At 42.5% G+C, this 19,538-nt stretch overlaps 1 protein-coding gene across 1 annotated transcript in view; it reads left to right on the top strand.

Moving 5' to 3' along the window:
* The window catches only part of GPC6 (glypican 6), a 574,538-nt gene extending 555,327 nt beyond the window's left edge, over nucleotides 1-19,211 (top strand). The window contains exons 8-10 of the mRNA XM_009278474.1: nucleotides 9,241-9,377; nucleotides 18,392-18,567; nucleotides 19,009-19,211. Coding sequence (XP_009276749.1) covers nucleotides 9,241-9,377; nucleotides 18,392-18,567; nucleotides 19,009-19,211 — 516 coding nt within the window. The remainder of the gene's footprint in view (nucleotides 1-9,240; nucleotides 9,378-18,391; nucleotides 18,568-19,008) is intronic.
* The last annotated feature ends 327 nt before the right edge of the window (nucleotides 19,212-19,538 follow it).

Raw genomic sequence — 19,538 nt, 5'->3', positions numbered from 1 at the left:
CCGCGCAGCCCCTTCTCACCTCCGCCCTTGGCTCATCGCCCCCCTTTTCCCCCTTTCCCTTCCCTTTTTAAGGCGGAGAGGAGGCTGACGAGCCTGCAAAACCGCACCCGGGGAGGGGTGGGAAGGCGGGGTCCCTGCCCGGTCCCCGAGGGGGTCCCCTCCTCCCACCGCCCAGCCCTCCGGGCCCAGGGGAGGCAGGGGTTTACACCCCCGGCTGCACAAGAGGTGCTCGGGGGCTGCGGAAAGTTACTCGGCAAGGTGCGAGGAGTCCTGTAGACACGATGTAGCGGGAAGGGGATTTGTATGCATTTCTCTCGTAGAGGCGCACATGGAAAAAGAGGGAACAGATTTCCAACAATCTTAAAATTAGGGTTTAATGGGCGGAGAAAGGTACTATATTCTGATTAACTAATTAATTAATCACTTTGCAGGATAAAAACACCAGTAGTGGAAGAGGAGGTGCTTTTACACCTAAACTCCCTCAAAAAAGAGGTAGTTGGACACTGAAAAATGGACAATGCCAAAATATCCCTGCAGTCCTTAGGGAGAACTGTACTGGTTTTGATATTGTATGGAAAACATCTCAAATATTTTATGACAGCGTACAGTAATTTCAAAATCTTAAGGTAGATCCTTCATCAAAACTCTCACTTGCATACTCTGGCTTTACATTATTTCTTTGCTTTCTGTATTTTCGGCCACCTTAGCACAGCCTTGCCCCTGGCTCTATCTGCTCTGGGCAAACAGCTGGATGTGCCGCTCGTCATTGAGGGAGAGGAAGGTCAGAAGCCCAGAGTGTTGCTGCCAGGGTAGCCATCATCTTATTGCTGAATCTTGAGTTATTTCAAGGCATTGAGTGTCCACTGAGAGCTTCTTCAGTTTGGAAGGCAATGGAGCTATGTCAAGAAGTAACCACTAGAAGAAATGAAGTTGAATGTAAGGCTACTTCAAGTATGAAGTACAATTATCCTTCTTGCTTTGTTATGAAAGGATGTACCCCAGCTCTTGCTGCCCTAAGAAATCATATGCTTCTCGCAGCTGTTGGGAGGCTTGAACTACTTGCCCGTTATAACACATGCAGTGCCACGTAAACCCTTGAGTTTTAAGAGAAGAAACAGCCACTTCACTACTGGTAGCAGATGAACATTTCCAGGACAAATGGAAGTCTGCATGAGCTTGAAATAGTCTATCAGTAATTGTTTACATTAGCTATTAACATTTTTGCTTGCAGAGATGAAGGACTGTTCACAAAGAATCAGTGCTTAACGGCTAAGCCTTGCCACAGAAAAGCCTCTGGCATTTTATCTTTGAGATTCCAGCATATTTCTGGTGCTACTTTTATACTTATCTGCAATAAAAAGCTGATTCCTCCGAGTGCTTTGGGTTTGCTTGAATCAGATTTATAGACCAGCTTTTTAGCACTGCTCCCAGGTATTACAGGAAAGGAGGAAACTGCTTCAAGTTCCTACAGATTTCCATTTCAGGGCACTGACGTTTCCAGTAGCTTCCACTTTCCAAAAGCAACGTTTTTATTTACTGGGGAGCCAAGCGCAGTGAACTTGGCCTGACATACCTACTTAAGGAGGCAGACTGGTTGTGCAAATCAAGCCAAGAGCAGGGGCCAGGGCAAATGGGCACATTTATGGAAAGGAGTAGAAGTTTAGCCCACATTGCTCCACCATTTGAAAGACTCCTCCCCTTCCTCTCTCCGCAGCCAAAATGAATGTTAAATGTGGGAAGAGTTTGGTGTCAGGCTTTACTGCCTGTAAGCAATAATGTCACTGTTTTTACAAAAAAAAGGTCTCCAACTGATGATGTGAGGCAGTGCTAAGCTCTCTGCAAATCTGTGGAGACTGCTGGAGGTAGGATCTCCAGGTGAAGGTTAAGACACAAAAATATGGCAGTCCCACGAGAAACATGCTCGCTTTGCTCGTACTATTTTTGAGCATGGGGCTGTCAGCTCCTGAGCGGTGACAGTCCAGCCCCTTACACGGGCAATGGCACCTGGCCCTGGAGCTGGCTAACATACAATGTTGTGGCACAAGCATTGCCAGGCCACAGATGGCAAGGAGACTTCTGCAAGCGCATGTCAGCATTCATGCAGAGCTGTAATTTATTTTTCTTCAAAAACATGCAATAGGCAACCTGTATTGCTTTAAAATGTGTGTTTTAGATCAAAGCCGAATGAAACAAGATGCAACTAGGTCATCCAAGACAGTACACCGGGTGGTCACATACAACTCACAACCTATAGGAGACTTGCCCAGGTTGCTGTAGGCATCTCAAATGGCACTAGAAATTTAAGTGAGTCAGCGCCGGGTTGCTGTGGACTATACTGTGAATGTAGATACATAAGTGTAGGGGTATTAGTATGGGAGCTGTATGCACCCTAACTCTCTAAGTTATATATCTGTTAGTCTGAGAATTCAGTAGGGCTAATAGTCATTCTTTACTGTTATTAAAGGCCTTAACTTTTTTCTTGTCAGAGACGTGGATAGCCCTTAGAGACAATGAGAGCAAAAAATCCTTTCATTTCACTTTAAAATACTCTGGTGAGAAACGTCTTGCTTTGGAAAGTCACCTAGGTCATTTGTTTTATTTCACAAATTACCCAAGCACCCATTTGTGCTTTATAACGGGGATTTGGCTTTAGTTCTTGATTAGAAGAGCTGTCATCTGGTTTTCTGAGCAGAAACCTGAACCATAAGCAGGCAGTTATCGGTAAAGCTCCAGACCATTTAAAGTCACAAAGTCAAATTTAAGAGAAAAAAAGAGAGAGGCAGAAAAACAAAAAGCATTTGTTGCACAAGAAGGCCCGGGTGAAATTCTCAGAACTTATCTGCACTGAGAAAGTATCAATAACCATAAAATTTCACAGCCCCCTTTTTAGAACCGCAGCCTTAACATTTTGTAGGGGAAATAAAGCTTTGGTTAACCTTGGCACTAGCAGACCTCATTAAAATAACAGCCTGTCACTTTCGAGTTTAAAATAACAGGGTTGTCAGTTTTATATTCAGTGGAACAATCTACGGTCTTACTCTCCGGGAAGCACTGCGGGTGTGCATCGGGGGGCTGGCAGCAGCGCAAAGGCTGAGCAACACTGCCACCTCGAGGACCCCCCAGATCCAGGGTGCTCCCCGGCAGCTGGGGGGACACGATGCTCAAACCCCGCTGAATCCGTGCCGTATGCACTTCACTTTTTAAAAGGCTGAAAAATAATCCGCGGTCAAGCGCGTCGTGGTTCGGCAACTGCTCGGCATTTAAATTTATTTTGTGAGAATGTGTGGAAATGTATAATGTATGAAAAAATAATCTCCATATAGAGCAAATAAAGTTCTGCTTCGCTTGTTCCGAATCAAAGCAGGTCACCCTCGCTGAGGTACCGCATTGAAATTTTGGGCACCTAATGAGCTGTTCTAAACAAAAATATGCACCCAAGCTCCCAATATCTAATCGGTGGAGAAATGAAGGTGCCTTAAAAAAACCTCTGAGAGAGAGATCCTTTTTAGCTAAATTCAAACACCTGGGTGAGACAGAGGAAGCCCAGTTCAGTTGCTTATACATAAGCACCTAGTGCCTCTGAGACATCTATATGAAGGTGGCACATGAAGAACATACAGGAGACACATCTTTCTTGAGGGGCAGCCCCTAAAACTTAGGGGTCCAAGTTAACTGCTTTCCGTTAAGCCCAGTTTCCAAGGAAAACTGTGTGTGAATTAAAATACCCAGCTATCCTATACTAACCTGCTTGTGACATGTGATTCTTGCCCTGACTATGACACCCACATGTAGCAGAGACGTAAACATAACAACCAGTTAGAAACAGTATATAGTATGTGCTTGCTGACCTAGTCCTTTTCAACAAATTGTTGGCCATTAGTCTTAGAATGCTTTCAGATGAAATCCCTAATGGACATAAATACTGATTGATGTATGAAAGTCAGGCGCAGTTTTCTGCTGGTACGGCATAACACAAATCAGATCGTGATGATCTGTTTGTTCTTCCTACCTGGCCATGCCCATGACGAAGAGCATGCTCTTCATGATCCCACACGCGGCTCAGGTGGTCAAGCGCCGTATCCATAAACCCGTTATCAAGCAGTCTCAATAAAGACCGCAAGGGTGCTGGGTGCGTGGCTGGGTACATTAGACACGTCTAGGGGAAAGCAAGCAGCAGGCAGTAGAAAACTGTCTGGGTTTTCACCTGGAAATAATGTAGCATGAAGAAGTGGCATTAGTTAAATGTTGCTTGTGAATTAAAGGACAAAGGAGTATGTGACTAAAGAAACTACACAGACACGAACGTGGCTCTGATGGCTACTTTCATGTCTTTTCTCTAAGACAAAACCCCAGGCCTCTTTCTACTCGCTGTCTGTAGCTGTTCTGTTAGTGCGACACACCGGTAGGATACACTTCACATACCCAGCCTGAAGTTCCTGAAATTACAGCCCCTCGTCACAAGCATCCACTTGAAACATCTTCCAAGTGGCCACGCCGCCACATACCAGCCCACGGTACGTCATCCGGGGCGGCACCCTGGTACACCAGAGAAGCAACGTCCAGTGAGCAGCCAGAAACATTTGTACGTTTTTCCGGGGCATAAAGGCTTAACTCTCAATGGGACTTTGCACTGAGGTGTTTCGGAGCATCCCCAGGGAGAAGGTACGGACAGAAAGGCAAGCTGAATACTCTGCTTGCATTTCAAAAGGAAAATCTTCCCAAATTGCAGAATAAACAACAAAAAAAATTGCAATGCAAAAACATCAGGAAGAAGAAAAGAAGGTTAAGGAGAACCATTTCTTCTTAACACAAGCAAGACTCCATATTATTTTATTTCATTTATTGCATTGAACCTGGGTCAGTTTTGGACGCATTCCACCATCTTTGAACACTATTTTAGCATCTTCTGATATTCCTCTATCTGCAAGAGTAGGGATTATATTGATGGGGCTGATAAATCTGGAACGACTATGAGATGGACTTGCCAGGGGAGGACTTGGCAGAGGAGGAGGAGGAAAGAAGGGGATTTCCTTTTTTAAAATTATTTTATGGTCCACACCTTTAAAAGTTGCTTTCTCGCCCCCATTGCTTCCGGGCGCACATTATCCCACTGCCAAAGAAGTGCATTTCCATCGGAAATTAAACCAAAGTGGATTCCACGGGCAACTGGCTACCCACTTCACAAACAAGTGTCTTTTTTGGATTTTTCATGCCTTATAAAACGTGGCCATCTCACTTTTAGTTCTGCATGGTATTTACAATGCTTTTTTGAATTCTCCTGGTGAGTCTTTCGATTTATCCAGATGTCCTGAATTAAAACAAGGAATGCTAAGGTCTGATTCCTGCTAAAATGATGGGCTTGCTTTTCAGCTCACCTCATTACTTTGGAGTGCAAGTAGAGTAAAAAAGACAGAGACATTGGTCAGCTTTACTTACCTGCTTACATCTGAGCCCATGCTGGTAGGACTGGAATGGAGCTTGTGGGTGCCGTTCCAAGTTCTGCTGAGGAATTGCATGACGTACGTGACTGCCTCGGTCACACAAGAAGTCAGTGGCAGAAATAAGAAATTAACTGTATTTCTCAATGTAGGGCATGTAACTATGCCATTTCCATAACTCTGGATATGAATTTCTCTTTGGAAATGATGCAAATATTTAACTTTTCTCACCTACACAGTAATGCCTTTCTTCTGTTAGCAATTATAGATGAAGGCCAGGCTATTTTAATATCCATTTCTATATATCCCCCAATAAATTAAAAATGTAAGTCTTTGCATGGCTCTTTCTATATCCTTTTTCTTATGGGAGAGAAACTATCGCAATTCAAAACAAATTTAGTACCTTCAAAGTAACTGAAAAAAAGTAGTTCAATAGAATATCAGGGCTATGTCAGGCAGATAGCTAGGGAAAGTCAGGCTAAGTACAGCCAAAGAGATCCGGCTGTCTTAATCTGAATAAATCTCTGCTAGAGAAAGTGGAAAGGAAATATGTAAAATATCAAAATTGCACACGTCTCGTGTTTCAATGTTTCCACAGAAGTCTAACCGCGCTTGAAAGTTAATCTTTAATTCAAAGACTGGAAATACCAAGGAATCATTTACAAGGCCACAGGTCACTGGGGGGATACAGTAGTCTGACTTCGTAAATCACAAGCAAGCAATGCTAACTGAATCATTAGTGGCTTTTATCTCGTTTTCAAGGGACTGTACATCTGTTACACATTTTTTAAATGCTGGTGGTGATCAAAACGATGTACAGAGGAACATGCGTAACCATGGGGACCGATGAGAGACTTTCGGTGGTCATTCTTGAGGAGATCCCGGAACTGAAGCCACCAAACCCACAGGCAAAAGATTTACATGTCATGGCAGGCATTACACCACCTAATTCTGTTCTGCATTTAAAGTTACATTAAAAGTACTCCAAAGTCGTTGCCTGCCCCAACGTTCATCATGCAGAAGTGAATGTGGCCATCAGGCTACTCCCTGAAAGAGGAGGTGAATCAATCAGTGTTCACAATTCCTCTTTCAAGGCCATCAGAAACCACACTGCACTTCCAGAAAACCAGTTTCAGGGTGAGGTTCAAGGAACTGTTTAGGTAGATGTGTAAACTCCACTGCCAAAAGCTGAGAGGGTTAACAGAGGTCCGGTCACACAGCAGGAAAGAACAAGACTTCGCAGGCTGAGTCCACAAGTTGTTTAAAGCTCGATGGTGAAATAATGCAATGGGGAGGGGAGGATAGCTATGAAGGGAAATACCTGAGAGGGATAAAAAGTGTTAAAATGCATCTGAATCGGAGGCATCTAGAGAGGGCTGCAAATGGCAACCTGTCCCTAAGCTGTATTCTTTTTTGCTATTGCTGCTTTTTGTGAGTCGTGTAAACGTCTCCCTCCCCACCCAGGTTCTAAAATGGGAATGACACCTCAGGGGGACGTCTGTAAGATTTAATTAGCTGTCATTTACCAACAATCCTGGGTGAAGTAAGACCATCTTACTTTATCAGGTGCACTTCTGAAATGCAAAAGAAAAAAATCTTTATTGTTAGGAAATGTAATGATTTGTTGTCTGTATGCAGTACACTTACAGAGTATGTAAACATCTTTTAGTATCTTCAGAAGTGACTGGGGAATGGGAGTCCTCGTTTTGATTTTCAGGGAGTAGCTGGAGAGCCTGTGCAGAGTGTGAGCTGTGAGAACCTATCTCCATTCTTTTGCTGACCTCTGTGAAAATACAAGGTTTGTACTGCAAATTACAGCCCTTACAAGGGGTGTTGACTCACTTGCGGTTCAAAACAGAAGTCTGCAGTCCTCAAGCACCAACTGTAATTTGATTACCTGAATATAACTCTAAACATCTGAGTTTTGAATAGCTTAAAATAACTTCCAGATAAGCAACAAAGTTACTGCTCTGAAAACTAATTACTCATCACCGATATCAATCAAATTGCTTGTGTAAATAGTTATCCAGGCACAAGCAATAAATGAGAAAATCTGTCCCTTTGACTCTCGTGTTCCCCAAGCTTATACAAATGGAGCCTCCTCCCTATAAGCCCTCCCCTCTGCATTTTCTATAGGATTTCTCTATCTGATTTACTGCACGGTGGCCTAACAGGAGTTTACACACCTCTCCGTGAACACTGGGCAGTTTAACTGAGTTGCTTGTGCTGGTTAGCTGTACCAGTACGGACCCCGGGGTTTTTACCCTGAGCGTGGGCGGAAGGAGAAGAGGAAAGGCTGCTGTCTGCCCAAAGACCCTGGTCCCACGGACCAAAGACATCAGAAAAGGCAGGCATCCTGAGACCATCCCCACTGCTCCTGAAGGCTTGCCCACAGTCTGTAAACTGGAATTTAATTTTTGGCTTCACAGGGCTCCCCTATTGAGACTTTAAAGGCTTGCAAATGCTGCTAGTATCTCATGAAAACAAAGCAACTAGGGCTTGGCAAGGGGTGTGGAGGAGATTTATAAGGTGTCTATCATGGCAAGAAACACTGTCAACAACTTATGCAGCCAAATACTGTCCTACTTATTCCTTACGGATGAAAATGCAGACGGTGCTTCTGAAATAACGTCTTCGCTGTTTCTATCTCCTGGCTTATAAAGTGACATTCCACAGAGTTTAAGCACAGCAAAGCAGCATGGGCCATTTGCTCGGAGAGCTATCATGTCTCCAGAACAAAAGATAAAAGAGATAAATAGCCAAGTACAATATTGTACCTCAACAACCTAAAAGCCAATCTCAAAACTGAATGGAAGAATGGAGAGCTTTTATTTCTTGGTTTTTTAAAGAATAAAGCTTGGCGATTTCCTTTGAAAGCTATTCAACAAGCTCCCCTAAATCCTATTACAACTTAATGTGAAATGCATCTGTTTCCATAAGAACAACAGTGGCACCATTCATCCTTTGTAGTCTGTCCTTTGTTGTGTTTTCTATCTATTCTTGTAGATTTTTCCACTCTAGTAAACCAAACGCAAAACAAGAACTGATAACATTTTAGCCATTTATTTATTAAGTTGATGCTGGAAATTCAGTTTGTTCCTGCTTGCTGCCTGAATCATGCCAAATTAAATTATTGTTCAAGGAGTTTATAAGGTAAAGAAACTGTTTCGATACTGTCCCAACATTCCTTGAACATGAAGTCTGTATCCAGCTACAGGTATTTATCTACACCTAACAGCAAAGATGGATATAGTCTCTGCATGCATGTGTATACACAAACTTCTCGCTGTTACTGAGACCCAAATGTACTGCAATGTATTCAGCCTGTGTATCTTAAATCAGTTCAACATCAGCTCGGCACTGCATAATTTCTTTAAAACCTGCGCATGTAGCTCTAAATATAATATTTATCTAAGGCATGACCAAGTTGGTGGGTGAGACATTTTATCTGATGTACACTGTTTAACTGAATTTACATTCAGCAGACTGTGAGGCATATTAATTCTTAGAAAGATGTATATTTAGAAAACCTTAGACAAATGGAGACTAGAAGGGGCAAGATGTAACACACTTTTTATTAATGTCTTGCCTGTGGAAAAAGGTGACTTTGATTATTTGTACTCTCTGAACCCAAATGCTGAGTGCCTTGCTCGTAAATACAGGAGTTTAAGTTTTAGCACCTTCAGCCCTTGTAACCTTCACCATCATCACCATTACAGAATTAAACAACATATTATTTAACACGATACTTAGCGTGGCTGATGTTTTTAACCTGTTTTCCCTCTCATTGTCTCTTAATCAGGTAACAGACATTAAAGAAAAGCTAAAGCTCTCTAAAAAGTTCTGGTCAACATTACCCTACACAATCTGCAAGGATGAGCGAGTGACAGCCGGTCCGTCAATCGAGGAGGACTGCTGGAACGGCCACACCAAGGCGAGGTGAGGTGGACCCCTCTCCACCGCACTCGGTCCAAATCCCCATCTGGCCCGAAGCGATCACGAAACTGAGGGCATTTCACGACGCTGTTTATAAGAGCGAAACGGAAATGGGGAGAACAAGTAATTGTCCACACGCAGCTTGTAGCCGAGATTGCTTATTATCAAGGTGCCATTAAAGCCAGAGTGTGAGTCAGGGTAAATGTGCACAGCGTGTCAGCATGTGAACACAGAAAATGTTCATTGGTTCGGCTCCAGAAGGATAATTTATACCGAGATTTCAAAGAGCTCTTTAGCTCCATTTAGCATCCCTGTGTTGGGACTGACAGCTTGTGAAGCAATTGCACTCTCAGGATATCATACTGGGATGAAACAGAAATTGGAATTTCGGCTCCATTTGCTATTGGCTGGCAAAGCTTAGGCTGTTTGCTGGGGAAAAAAAAAAAAAGAAAAAACTGAAAAATAGCCAGCAGAGAATAAATGTAACACTCCTACTTATCTTGTGTAAAAGGCTTGACCTTATGTTACTTCATCAGAGATACTGTGGTCATCTGCCCTTGTTTGTGATGAGTTTTCTCTGAGTTTTAATTTTGAAGTTTGCTTGGCTCTGGCTGTGGCAGGGCTGGAGCTGGCAGATGAGCAGGTGTCTCCAAAGGTCCCAGTGTGGATTCATCAGCTGACAGAGGAGAGGATCTGATTATCCCCGCTGAGAAAGAGCGAGAGGAATTGGCTGAAGGACCACACCAGGGGCAGTCAGGTTTCAGGTCTGTAGCGGTAGCCTGTGCTTTTGGGGAGACAGGAGGAGTGGAGAGGTTTGAGTGTCTGGTGAGCGCTGAATCTGGAGAGCAGTGATACTTTCCGGCACTCAGGGACTGGAATCTTTATTTTCCTTTTACCTCATGATACAAATGAAGCCAGAATAAAATAAATGAGACAATAACAAAAAAAAACCCCAATCATACACAAAGAAACCAAAAACAAAAGTGAGACAAGCACATAAAATACAAAAACTCAGTGAAAATATGACAACATGGGAAAAAACTCACAAACCTGTTAAATGTCATTTTGCATGGATGGATGGACAGATAGATTACACCCACCCCATCATCTAACCATTTTTATAAGGCACACACTCTACAGGGAGAGGTTTTGCACTGAACGCACGCCCTTTCTCCTAGCCTTACTATATAATGCTCAGAATAATTCATTTTACAGATGAGAGCAGAGGGCTGTTTGGGATGCTGCTAGTCCATTGAACCCACTTTGAGATGCAGATGAACAAATCTGTCCAAAAGCACAGGTCACGGCTCAGTTCCTAAGTCCCAGATCCAGAGAAAGCCCCTGGGGACTCTGAGAAAGACAGCTAGGAGGAGCATCTGGCTATTACAGGACTCATCACAAAGGAACAGTGGGAAAAGAGAAATAAAAACGTGGTTTTATCTTCCTTTATAATATCTTTTCTTGTCGGTGGGCTTTGTAAGATATGACCCCAGGCCGATGTGCTGCAGCAGCTAAATGGAGTTTCCAGGCCTCCCAGCTGGATGCCATGCATCACATCAGGATGCATGCATTAATAAGAGATATGCTACTCTTTCTACAAAAGAGCGGTCAAACAAACCTGCTAATATCCCTCCTGGTTTCCGTGACCGATGCTAGTGTTTGTACCACGTCTGGCCCATACTTTTCAGCTGTCTTCTGCTCCTGCACTGAAGGGTCTGGCACAACTTCCACACTTGTTGGGAGTTATGGAGGTGCGTTTTATGCATGTAGTTTTCACCCTCCTTTTGCAGTATTTATCTTATGAGAAGCCTGGTTGTTTTCATGATGCCTTCTGAGATTAATGTTCCGGAGCCATTGAGAAAAGCTATCCTCTGCTGATAATCTCCTTGATTAATTTAACACAGACATTTCTCTGGATGTGGAGTCACAGCTTCAAAGCATCGCCTGAAAATACGGTCTCAGCAGGCCCAACCACTGCTCCTCTGTCCAGTTTCTATTTCATATCCATTCACAAAGTAAATGTATAGTCATATACATTAACAACAGAATTCAATAAATGCTTCAGGTGGAGAGAATAGTAATAAATCAGAGAGATACCATGGAATGCCATGGCCTGTATATGAAATAATACTGAAAATATTATTGAAAATAACTAGCTTTAGATGCAAAATCACCTCTTGGCTGGTGAACAAGGACATTTACCGCAGCATAAAGAAAAACCATAAATGTTTCCTTGATCATACTGATTAGTATCTGATATAAACACTAGCTCACAAGAACAAGGGTGGCAAAATCTGGCCAATATGCATATATCTATCTGTGTCAGGGAATATTACAACAGCTTATGATAGAAAAAAATGAAATCTAGCCACCTCTTGTTTTCCTAGACATTAATACTACAAATAAGAAGAGATTATGGTGTTGGCTACTGTTGGGAAAGGAGATTGTTGCTGGGTTTTGATGAGATCCTGTGGTGGTACAAAGACAGAAACTTTGAACTGCCAGATAGACATTACACCTCATGTTTCATTTTACACATCACCTTTCGATGCTGCTTTTACAGGGGGAAAGAGTTACAAATCTGACATCACAGAAAATGAAAGCTAGGCTTTCTCCTGAGAGAGGCATTACACCAAGGTCACTTGTGGTTATTACACTCCCCAGATATCACTTTGCTACCATGATTAATTTACAGTGACACCAGGTCGCTAAATGAAGGTCGCCAATTCACAAATAATCATGGGGTAACAGAGTCATCCATTTGGCGTTCTGGAAGGGTGCACTTGGCTCTTTGCTGATCCTGTACGAAGAATGGTTTTAATCAGGTCACATCAGGTAGAAACCAAGTGTTGTGGAAATGGGAAAACATTTATTAGGTGGATGAATCTCTTTTTTAAAAAAAATCCCTATTAAAAATAATAGTCATAGCTACTTCAGACAAAGTGCCTTTTAGAGAGATGCCCAACAGGACTTCCCCATCATATCAGTATTCACAAAAAAACTTGAACATAATTTTATGTTTAAAGAATTAATGTCTTCTGCCAGATGCACAGAGGCAGATTTTTTTAAAGATATTTAGGATCTAGAAAACATCATTAAGGCCAAACTTCAAAAGTTTAGCTCCTTCCCTATATGCAGATAAATTCTTAACAACAGCTGATAACCTCTTCACTGTTCTCCAGATATAAAGGAATTTTCCCAGGAATGATGGAATTCAGGCTTTAGGAGTTAAACCAAATCCAAGGTATTAGCCCTTGAATAAGTGACTTTTACTGAAGTGAGGACAGTAACCAAATCTGCAGCCAGCCTGGTGGTCAGAATAACCTTGAATTGCTCCAACCAATTCAGCCAAGTCGTTTCAACCAAGCCATGTGAGACATTGTGCTTATGCACTATCATCCTGGTGCTCATGCTCAGCAGGACTATAGACCTACTAGTATGTCTTAACTCTGGAAGGCTGTAATCTGTGGAAGAGATGAGACCTGCGCTCCTTTCCATGAGGAATCTATCACTCCTCCGAGTACAATGAAGAAAAAATAGAATTATATATGAGACAGACAGTAATCATAAACAGAAAAAAAATAGAGAAAGGTAAGGAATAAAAGGAAAAATGAGCACTGTAATTTTCAACATCTAGCTCAAAACTACAAGGTATTTCACCAAAACAAACACAGGATAGAGTCTCAGCTGGCCTGAAATTTTCTTCTTCTCCTGCCATAGGTAGGTGAGTGCCTACTTCCCCGGCAGAGAGCCTTTAATTCCTGGTGAAATTCAGGTGGAAAGAAAGACTCACCAGATCAGTGCCTGCCCTGGAAAAGTTGCTCATTGCTGACCAGCAAGGCTTGCAATGAGAACGAGTTGAATGTCCTTTACCTGGAGGTAGGCAAAGATAACCATTTAGCACCACTAGTGAAAGTGTGAATAAACCACTTCTCAGTAAGTGTGAAAACTGCCTATTCTTAATTGATGGCTCTAGTTTATTTTTTCAGCTTCTTCCTTCCAACAAACTGGCAGATGAGCGATTTTCTCCCTCTCCTTCTGTCTCCTTGAGCTTTTCTAAGATGGAGGAGGGAAAAAAAAAAAAACCCAACCCTGAAAATATCCTATGGGGATTACCTCCTGAGCAAACAGAATCAGATGAGGTGATCTGGTTAGCCAAACAAGCCAATTTTCCACTGTACTTATCTTTCTGGACCAGATGTGACTGCCTACACCCAGCCCAGCCTGAGTAAGCCCGTGCTGTATTTTGTACTCTATTGCCTACGATTCTGTGCACCTGGAAAAACTCCAGTACTGCCTGGGTGGGATGCTCCAGTCATACTGTAAGCAGCTGCTGCTGCAGCAAAATATGGAGAATGCTGCCCTTTAAGGCAGATGTCTTTTAAAAACCAGACGATTCCTCCTTTTTTGGTGTTTTTTCATAGCTACAGCCTTTATATAAATGATCTGAAAGATTCATCAGTCATTTTTAGACTTGAAAAGGAAGCAGACACCCTAGAACATTAACTGGATATTTAAAAAAAAAAAAGAAAAAGTGGTTTTAAATAGGCTTTGTGGTGCTTGGCTATGATGTGCCAAAAGACATCTTTGTTGTGTCTGCTGAGACAAGCAAGAACTGTGGAAATGCTAGGAGGAACAGAAAGCATTAATATTTTAGAAAACAATGTAAATTACACTAAAATCCTGACATAGCTGAGCAAGGAGCAAACAGCAGAAAACAAACAGTCTTGTTCAGCTTCTCTATACTCAGAGGGCTAAGAAAGCTGATTTTTTTTTTTGCTAGGAAGATGCAAAGAACAGACAGTGATTCAGGTTGGCACTTCTTTTTGTTCATAATGGGCATACAGTTCTTGTAATGGCCAGGCGTACAAAGAGATCATTAATGAGAGCAGAAGCAGCAGCAAAGCTTAAAATTCACAGGGGTGTCTCCACATACAGAACTGCAGCAAAAGCAGCTGTGTTCAACAACTTAGCCCAGCCAGCAACAAATCTTCTGTCAAAAAGTGGTCCCAAGACATGGCTTCCTATTCGGTGTGACTTAACCCTACCCCACACACATCAAAATGTTTTTGTCAGAACACGTGCTGGGCTGCCTCTCACAGGCTGTCACTCACGAAACACCTTGGGCTGCGTGCTCCCATATCAGTCCTTTCAAGAAAGGAAAACAATTCAAAGATATTTACATTCAATAATATTTTTTTTTCCCCTGAGGAAGCAGGTGAACTAGTTCAGTAATGAGGGCAGAATCCAGCTTCCCATTCAGACATGTAAATTCATGCATGTAAATATACATGCCTATGGGTGAGACAATAATTTGTGTTGCCCAAGCGAGAGTAGTGTCATTTGAGACTCTCCAGCACGTCTGAGATGAGTATGACACAGGACACTACCTCCCATCTGGACCAGAGCCTGGGCAAGAACTGCTAGAGCATTTTAAAAATCACCAATGTTAAGGTGCCCGAAGAGAGCCCCAATATCCTGTCAGTGTAGTCAATGAGGCCGTTTTCAATTGCCTAAACATTCTTACCTACTGATATGTGAGATGGTCTGAATAGTCAAGACACCTTCATGGAGCTAGCAACTAAGACACTGGACCTACAGGATATTCAAACCCTACTGGAGTGGCAGCAGGACACCAAGCAGCATATCCCCCGGTGGCTAAAGTGGCACTCAAGACTCAATTCAGCTGCCTAAAGAAAGACACCTAATATAATTTTAGATGCCCCAGATGTACAAGATCTCCCCCTCAAGCCTGTAGATATGATGCAGGACCTATGGGAAAGCCACACCTTTCAGGGCTAGTAATGAGAAGAGGAGGAATAACCAAGAGCATTCAAATGGCACCAGATGTCTATGTTTGTGCAACTACATCCCACCAGATGAAATCTAATGAACTAGTCATCTGGCCAAAGGCACATGGGACTCCAACAGCTGTCCCCGCTCCACTGATGAATAAACTCCTGACTAGTTTTGACTAGATCTTTTGTTGACTAGATCTGGTGAGTGGGACTCTGCTCATATGCAGACACTTGCATTTAGACATACAAGTTTTGGTATCTGTATAAACCTAAAGATGAATCCTCAGCCTCTCTAATTCTTTTGCTCTTATGCCCTCAATGCCAAGAGGCTCATTCACCCGGGAATTTAAGTATCCACCCAACCTTTAGGCAATCATAAGGTAATGGATTTCTTGTGGCCCACATCCAGTATGGCTCCCTTACACATCTAGGTGAGGTGCACTGGACTGTTCTCCTGAGAGGTTAACCCCTCCATGCCAGGAATGCTTTGGGGACCACCAGATCCTGAGGCAGATACTAGGGGGAGTGTAACAGATTGACTGAATCACTTCCTACGACTGAATGGGCTGGCCCATTTAAAGTTAGATGGTCTTCAGAAGGACACCAGATCCACACTGATTCCAGTGCAGAATATGAACCTCGATAAAAAGCACACACCAGAGCACTCTCTAACTGCTTTGAATCTCCAAACTAACTCATATTCTTTCCCTATGAAAGCTTACTAAGAAGTCAGCCATTCTTCTTCACACACCAGAGCACTCTCTAACTGCTTTGAATCTCCAAACTAACTCATATTCTTTCCCTATGAAAGCTTACTAAGAAGTCAGCACATTCTTCTTTTATTATTGATGATAAGACAAGATGAAATCAAACATAAATCAGTCAAAGAAAGCCTGTGAACTGCCATTCAGAGCTAGCCATAGCTTCTCACGGATGGCTTGCAATAAAGAGCAGCTAACCCTTCATAAACAAGGAAAGCAATCCACATGAACACTCAGTGATTTCAAATCACTTCTAGCTGCTAAAGCTATGGCCGTTGTCATGGACAAGATACCAGGCAAGATGGACATCCTTTCTGAGCCAGTAGGGCAATTCTTACATTCTTACTTTTTTTAATCAACTGCACCTTGAAATCGCTGATTTACTTCTAGGCTGAGTAATTTATCTACACCAGCCATTTCATTTGTAGAGACGTGTGACAGATGGAGGTGCTGTTCCTTTGCAGCCCAGAGCTTCCCTGCGTGCCAAGGTCTCCGTCCTGCTGCCTCCATGCAGCTCTGCAGAATTATTTCCAATTTCTATCTTTGGTGATTCATAACACTGCGGTCTGCAGTCCTCCGTACTAGGGGAGGTGGCTCTGTATACTCACTGTAGTTAAGCCTGTACCACAGGAGTCTGGATGGGATCCCTACAGCATTGTTATTTCTCGTTATGGTACTAGTGAAACAACAGGACACGCAGTTTGAGGCTGGGTATTTTTTGCAGTCATGTTTTGTTCTTATATGTTCACACTCCCCCAGGATTATTCTCATGTAAGCTTTCAAAGGCCGCTGATGACAAATGAGTCTTATCTTGCAAAGCGAGTACCTATTACGATGAGACTAAACCCTTCCCTGGTGCAGCAAAGCAGTCATCATTTTGTGAACCTCCAGAAGCAATACAAAACTTGTCTTCCCTTAACCACGATTTCAGCAGAGAAAGTCCTTTCTTCTCCCTTACTTTCACATTTATTTTTCAGGGATATATTTATTTTCCAGACCAATATGAACATAACACTGGCACCGGCACCAAATCTGAATATTGATAGAGAATTGGGCTGGCACAAGTGAGAGTGAAGTAAAATACTCTTAAACTATATTTGGTACCAGTCATCATGAAAGTTTGCCATTAGTAAGCTAGACTGTGCTATCATTACTGCCTGAGCACATACCCACACGAGAAGTCCCACAAACATCAGTAGGATAACCTGGTATGCAAACTAATTAAAAAATAGATCATATCCTGATAAAGGACATGAACAAAGGGTAGATCTGCCCCAAATCCCTTGCAGTCTAAATATGAGACAAAGGTAGTAGGTAAATAAAGGCAGACAAGAGAGAACAGGGAAGCAGTGATACACGATTTTCTCGGGATACCATGCCAGCACAGAGAAATAATGTCAGCCCTTTCTCAGCCTAGCAGCTGTAAAATGCACAGATAATTTTTAACAGAGATTCAAAGTAGGAAAAAAGGTAGCTTTGCAGATGTCTATAAGGAGAGTTTCCTGAGGACAAAGACCAGCAGGGGACAAAGTGTGCATACTTAACAAAAGATGATGAAGACTTTTACTGTAGGATGATTGGAGTCATGGGCTGATTTTTGTAGGGGAGAGATACCTGCAAAAGCACACTTGCTGCCTGTGAGCAGCCTAAGACTACATTTGCCAAGGTCAGAGAAGGGAATGCTGCAGTAATCAAGAAATGACAAGCTAAGACCCTGAATAAAAAACTCAGATGTGTGGATGGATAGGAAATGCCATACCTTAAATGTTATGCACAAAGCACGTGGGAGATACAAGCATAGCCTGTTTGTAAGGAATAAGGACCAAATCAAAGAGAACACTGGAGTCTGGTAAACTCACAACACCGTTTATGGGCCTGGATGTCAGATAGGCTGGAGATGTTGTTCATGGTGGTCAAAAAAGGGATGCAAGGAAGAACTGAAGAAGAAAATTAATTAAGTGCTTCCTTTAAACAAGGAGATTCATAATGCCTCAAGATAGCCTTCTAAACTATCTCAGAACAACAAATATGCTACATATAAACAAAGGAGTTCATAATTTTTAAGCAGAAAGAAATAAAAACAGAAGAATGCACTGTTAGATGCTTAATTTAGTGTGCAACCATTCGTATCGGTAGAGGATCTGAACATTCAGTGACTTAGTGCTGGCTGGTGAACCTCTTCCGTAGTTCACAGAGCCAATGCATTTGCTGGGGAGTATGTGGAGAGCTGAGAGGTTGGAGAGCTTAAATCCTTTCTGCTCTCCATGCAGCTGAGCTACGAAAAAGAGCCTTTAGAGTCTGTAAAATTAAAACCCATATTTTTAAAACGGTTTCACTGGAGCTGTTTAAGAACTGTGTAATCGTTATCAGTGTCAAATTGGGTAGCACAGCATTTACTGTACAGTCTTTTATTTCTGAAACATTGCATTTTAAACTAATCATTCATCCTGCTACATAGATACTTGCCTGAGATTATGAACGATGGCTTGACCAACCAGATCAACAATCCAGAAGTAGATGTGGACATCACAAGGCCAGACACCTTCATTCGACAACAAATCATGGCCTTACGTGTCATGACTAACAAACTGAAGAACGCGTATAATGGAAATGATGTCAACTTCCAGGATACAAGTAAGAAACTATTAACTGTCATTAAATAAGTACATTTTTGAAACACACTTATAAATCTCTTCCCTTAGAATAGCTTTCTTTGGTCTTTGTGCTCTGTGCTGCTGACAACATAAAAAAAAAAAGTCTTTTTCTGTCACATGAAATTCCAGTTATATATTGATTTCTTTTGCTTCTCTTGCTTGTGTCAAGTGCATCAAGACACTCAGGGCTTTCCATAATGCCAGCAGTCCCCTCCTTTTTCAGAAGGGCATTTAAGCACCTAATTAAATCATGGTGGCTTTTGTTTGGATGCTTTACTGAATGAAAGTTAGCACCACCAACACTTTCGTGTTCCCAAGGTGTTCATCCCCACCACGGTGCCGGGTGGAACGGGAACAGAGAAAAGGGATGAACGCTGTAACCCGTGGCCCTCATGTTGTTTCCCTCACTCCTTTGTGCCAGGTGACGAAACCAGCGGCTCAGGCAGTGGAAGCGGCTGTACAGATGACATCTGTCCCACCGAGTTTGACTTCGTCACCACCGAAGCACCACCGGTCGACTCCGACAGGAGGGAGGTGGAGGCTTCAGCCACGCAGCCTGGCCGGTCACTGCAGACATTGCTCGTCATCTTCATCAGTCTCATACTGCAGAGACAGTGGAGATAATCCTAGATCTGGTCGGAGAAACTGTGTTTTAGCTACAGAAGCAGCCAACTTTCTTCTTTTCTTATACTCTTGGACAATGGACCATGCCACAAACACTTGCAGTTTTCTACGAGAAGAGAGCAGTACTGCAACCTGCTTCCCTTTTTTGTTTTCCCAAAGAGTACCAGGTGCCAGACTGAACTGCTTCCTGCTTTTTTCAGATATCTCTGAAGATGATATCCACTCTTGAGAGAATTCTTTCTCAAATCTTTATTACAGGAGACTTTCTGAGCTTCATTTCCTTTTATGCTGCAAAAGTAAAAAAGGATTTTACAGTGTGTGTTTTTC

This window comes from Aptenodytes forsteri, unplaced genomic scaffold, assembly GCF_000699145.1.
Source record: "Aptenodytes forsteri isolate BGI_AS27 unplaced genomic scaffold, ASM69914v1 Scaffold32, whole genome shotgun sequence".
Taxonomy (NCBI): domain Eukaryota; kingdom Metazoa; phylum Chordata; class Aves; order Sphenisciformes; family Spheniscidae; genus Aptenodytes; species Aptenodytes forsteri.
This window is presented reverse-complemented; position numbering and strand designations above follow the sequence as displayed.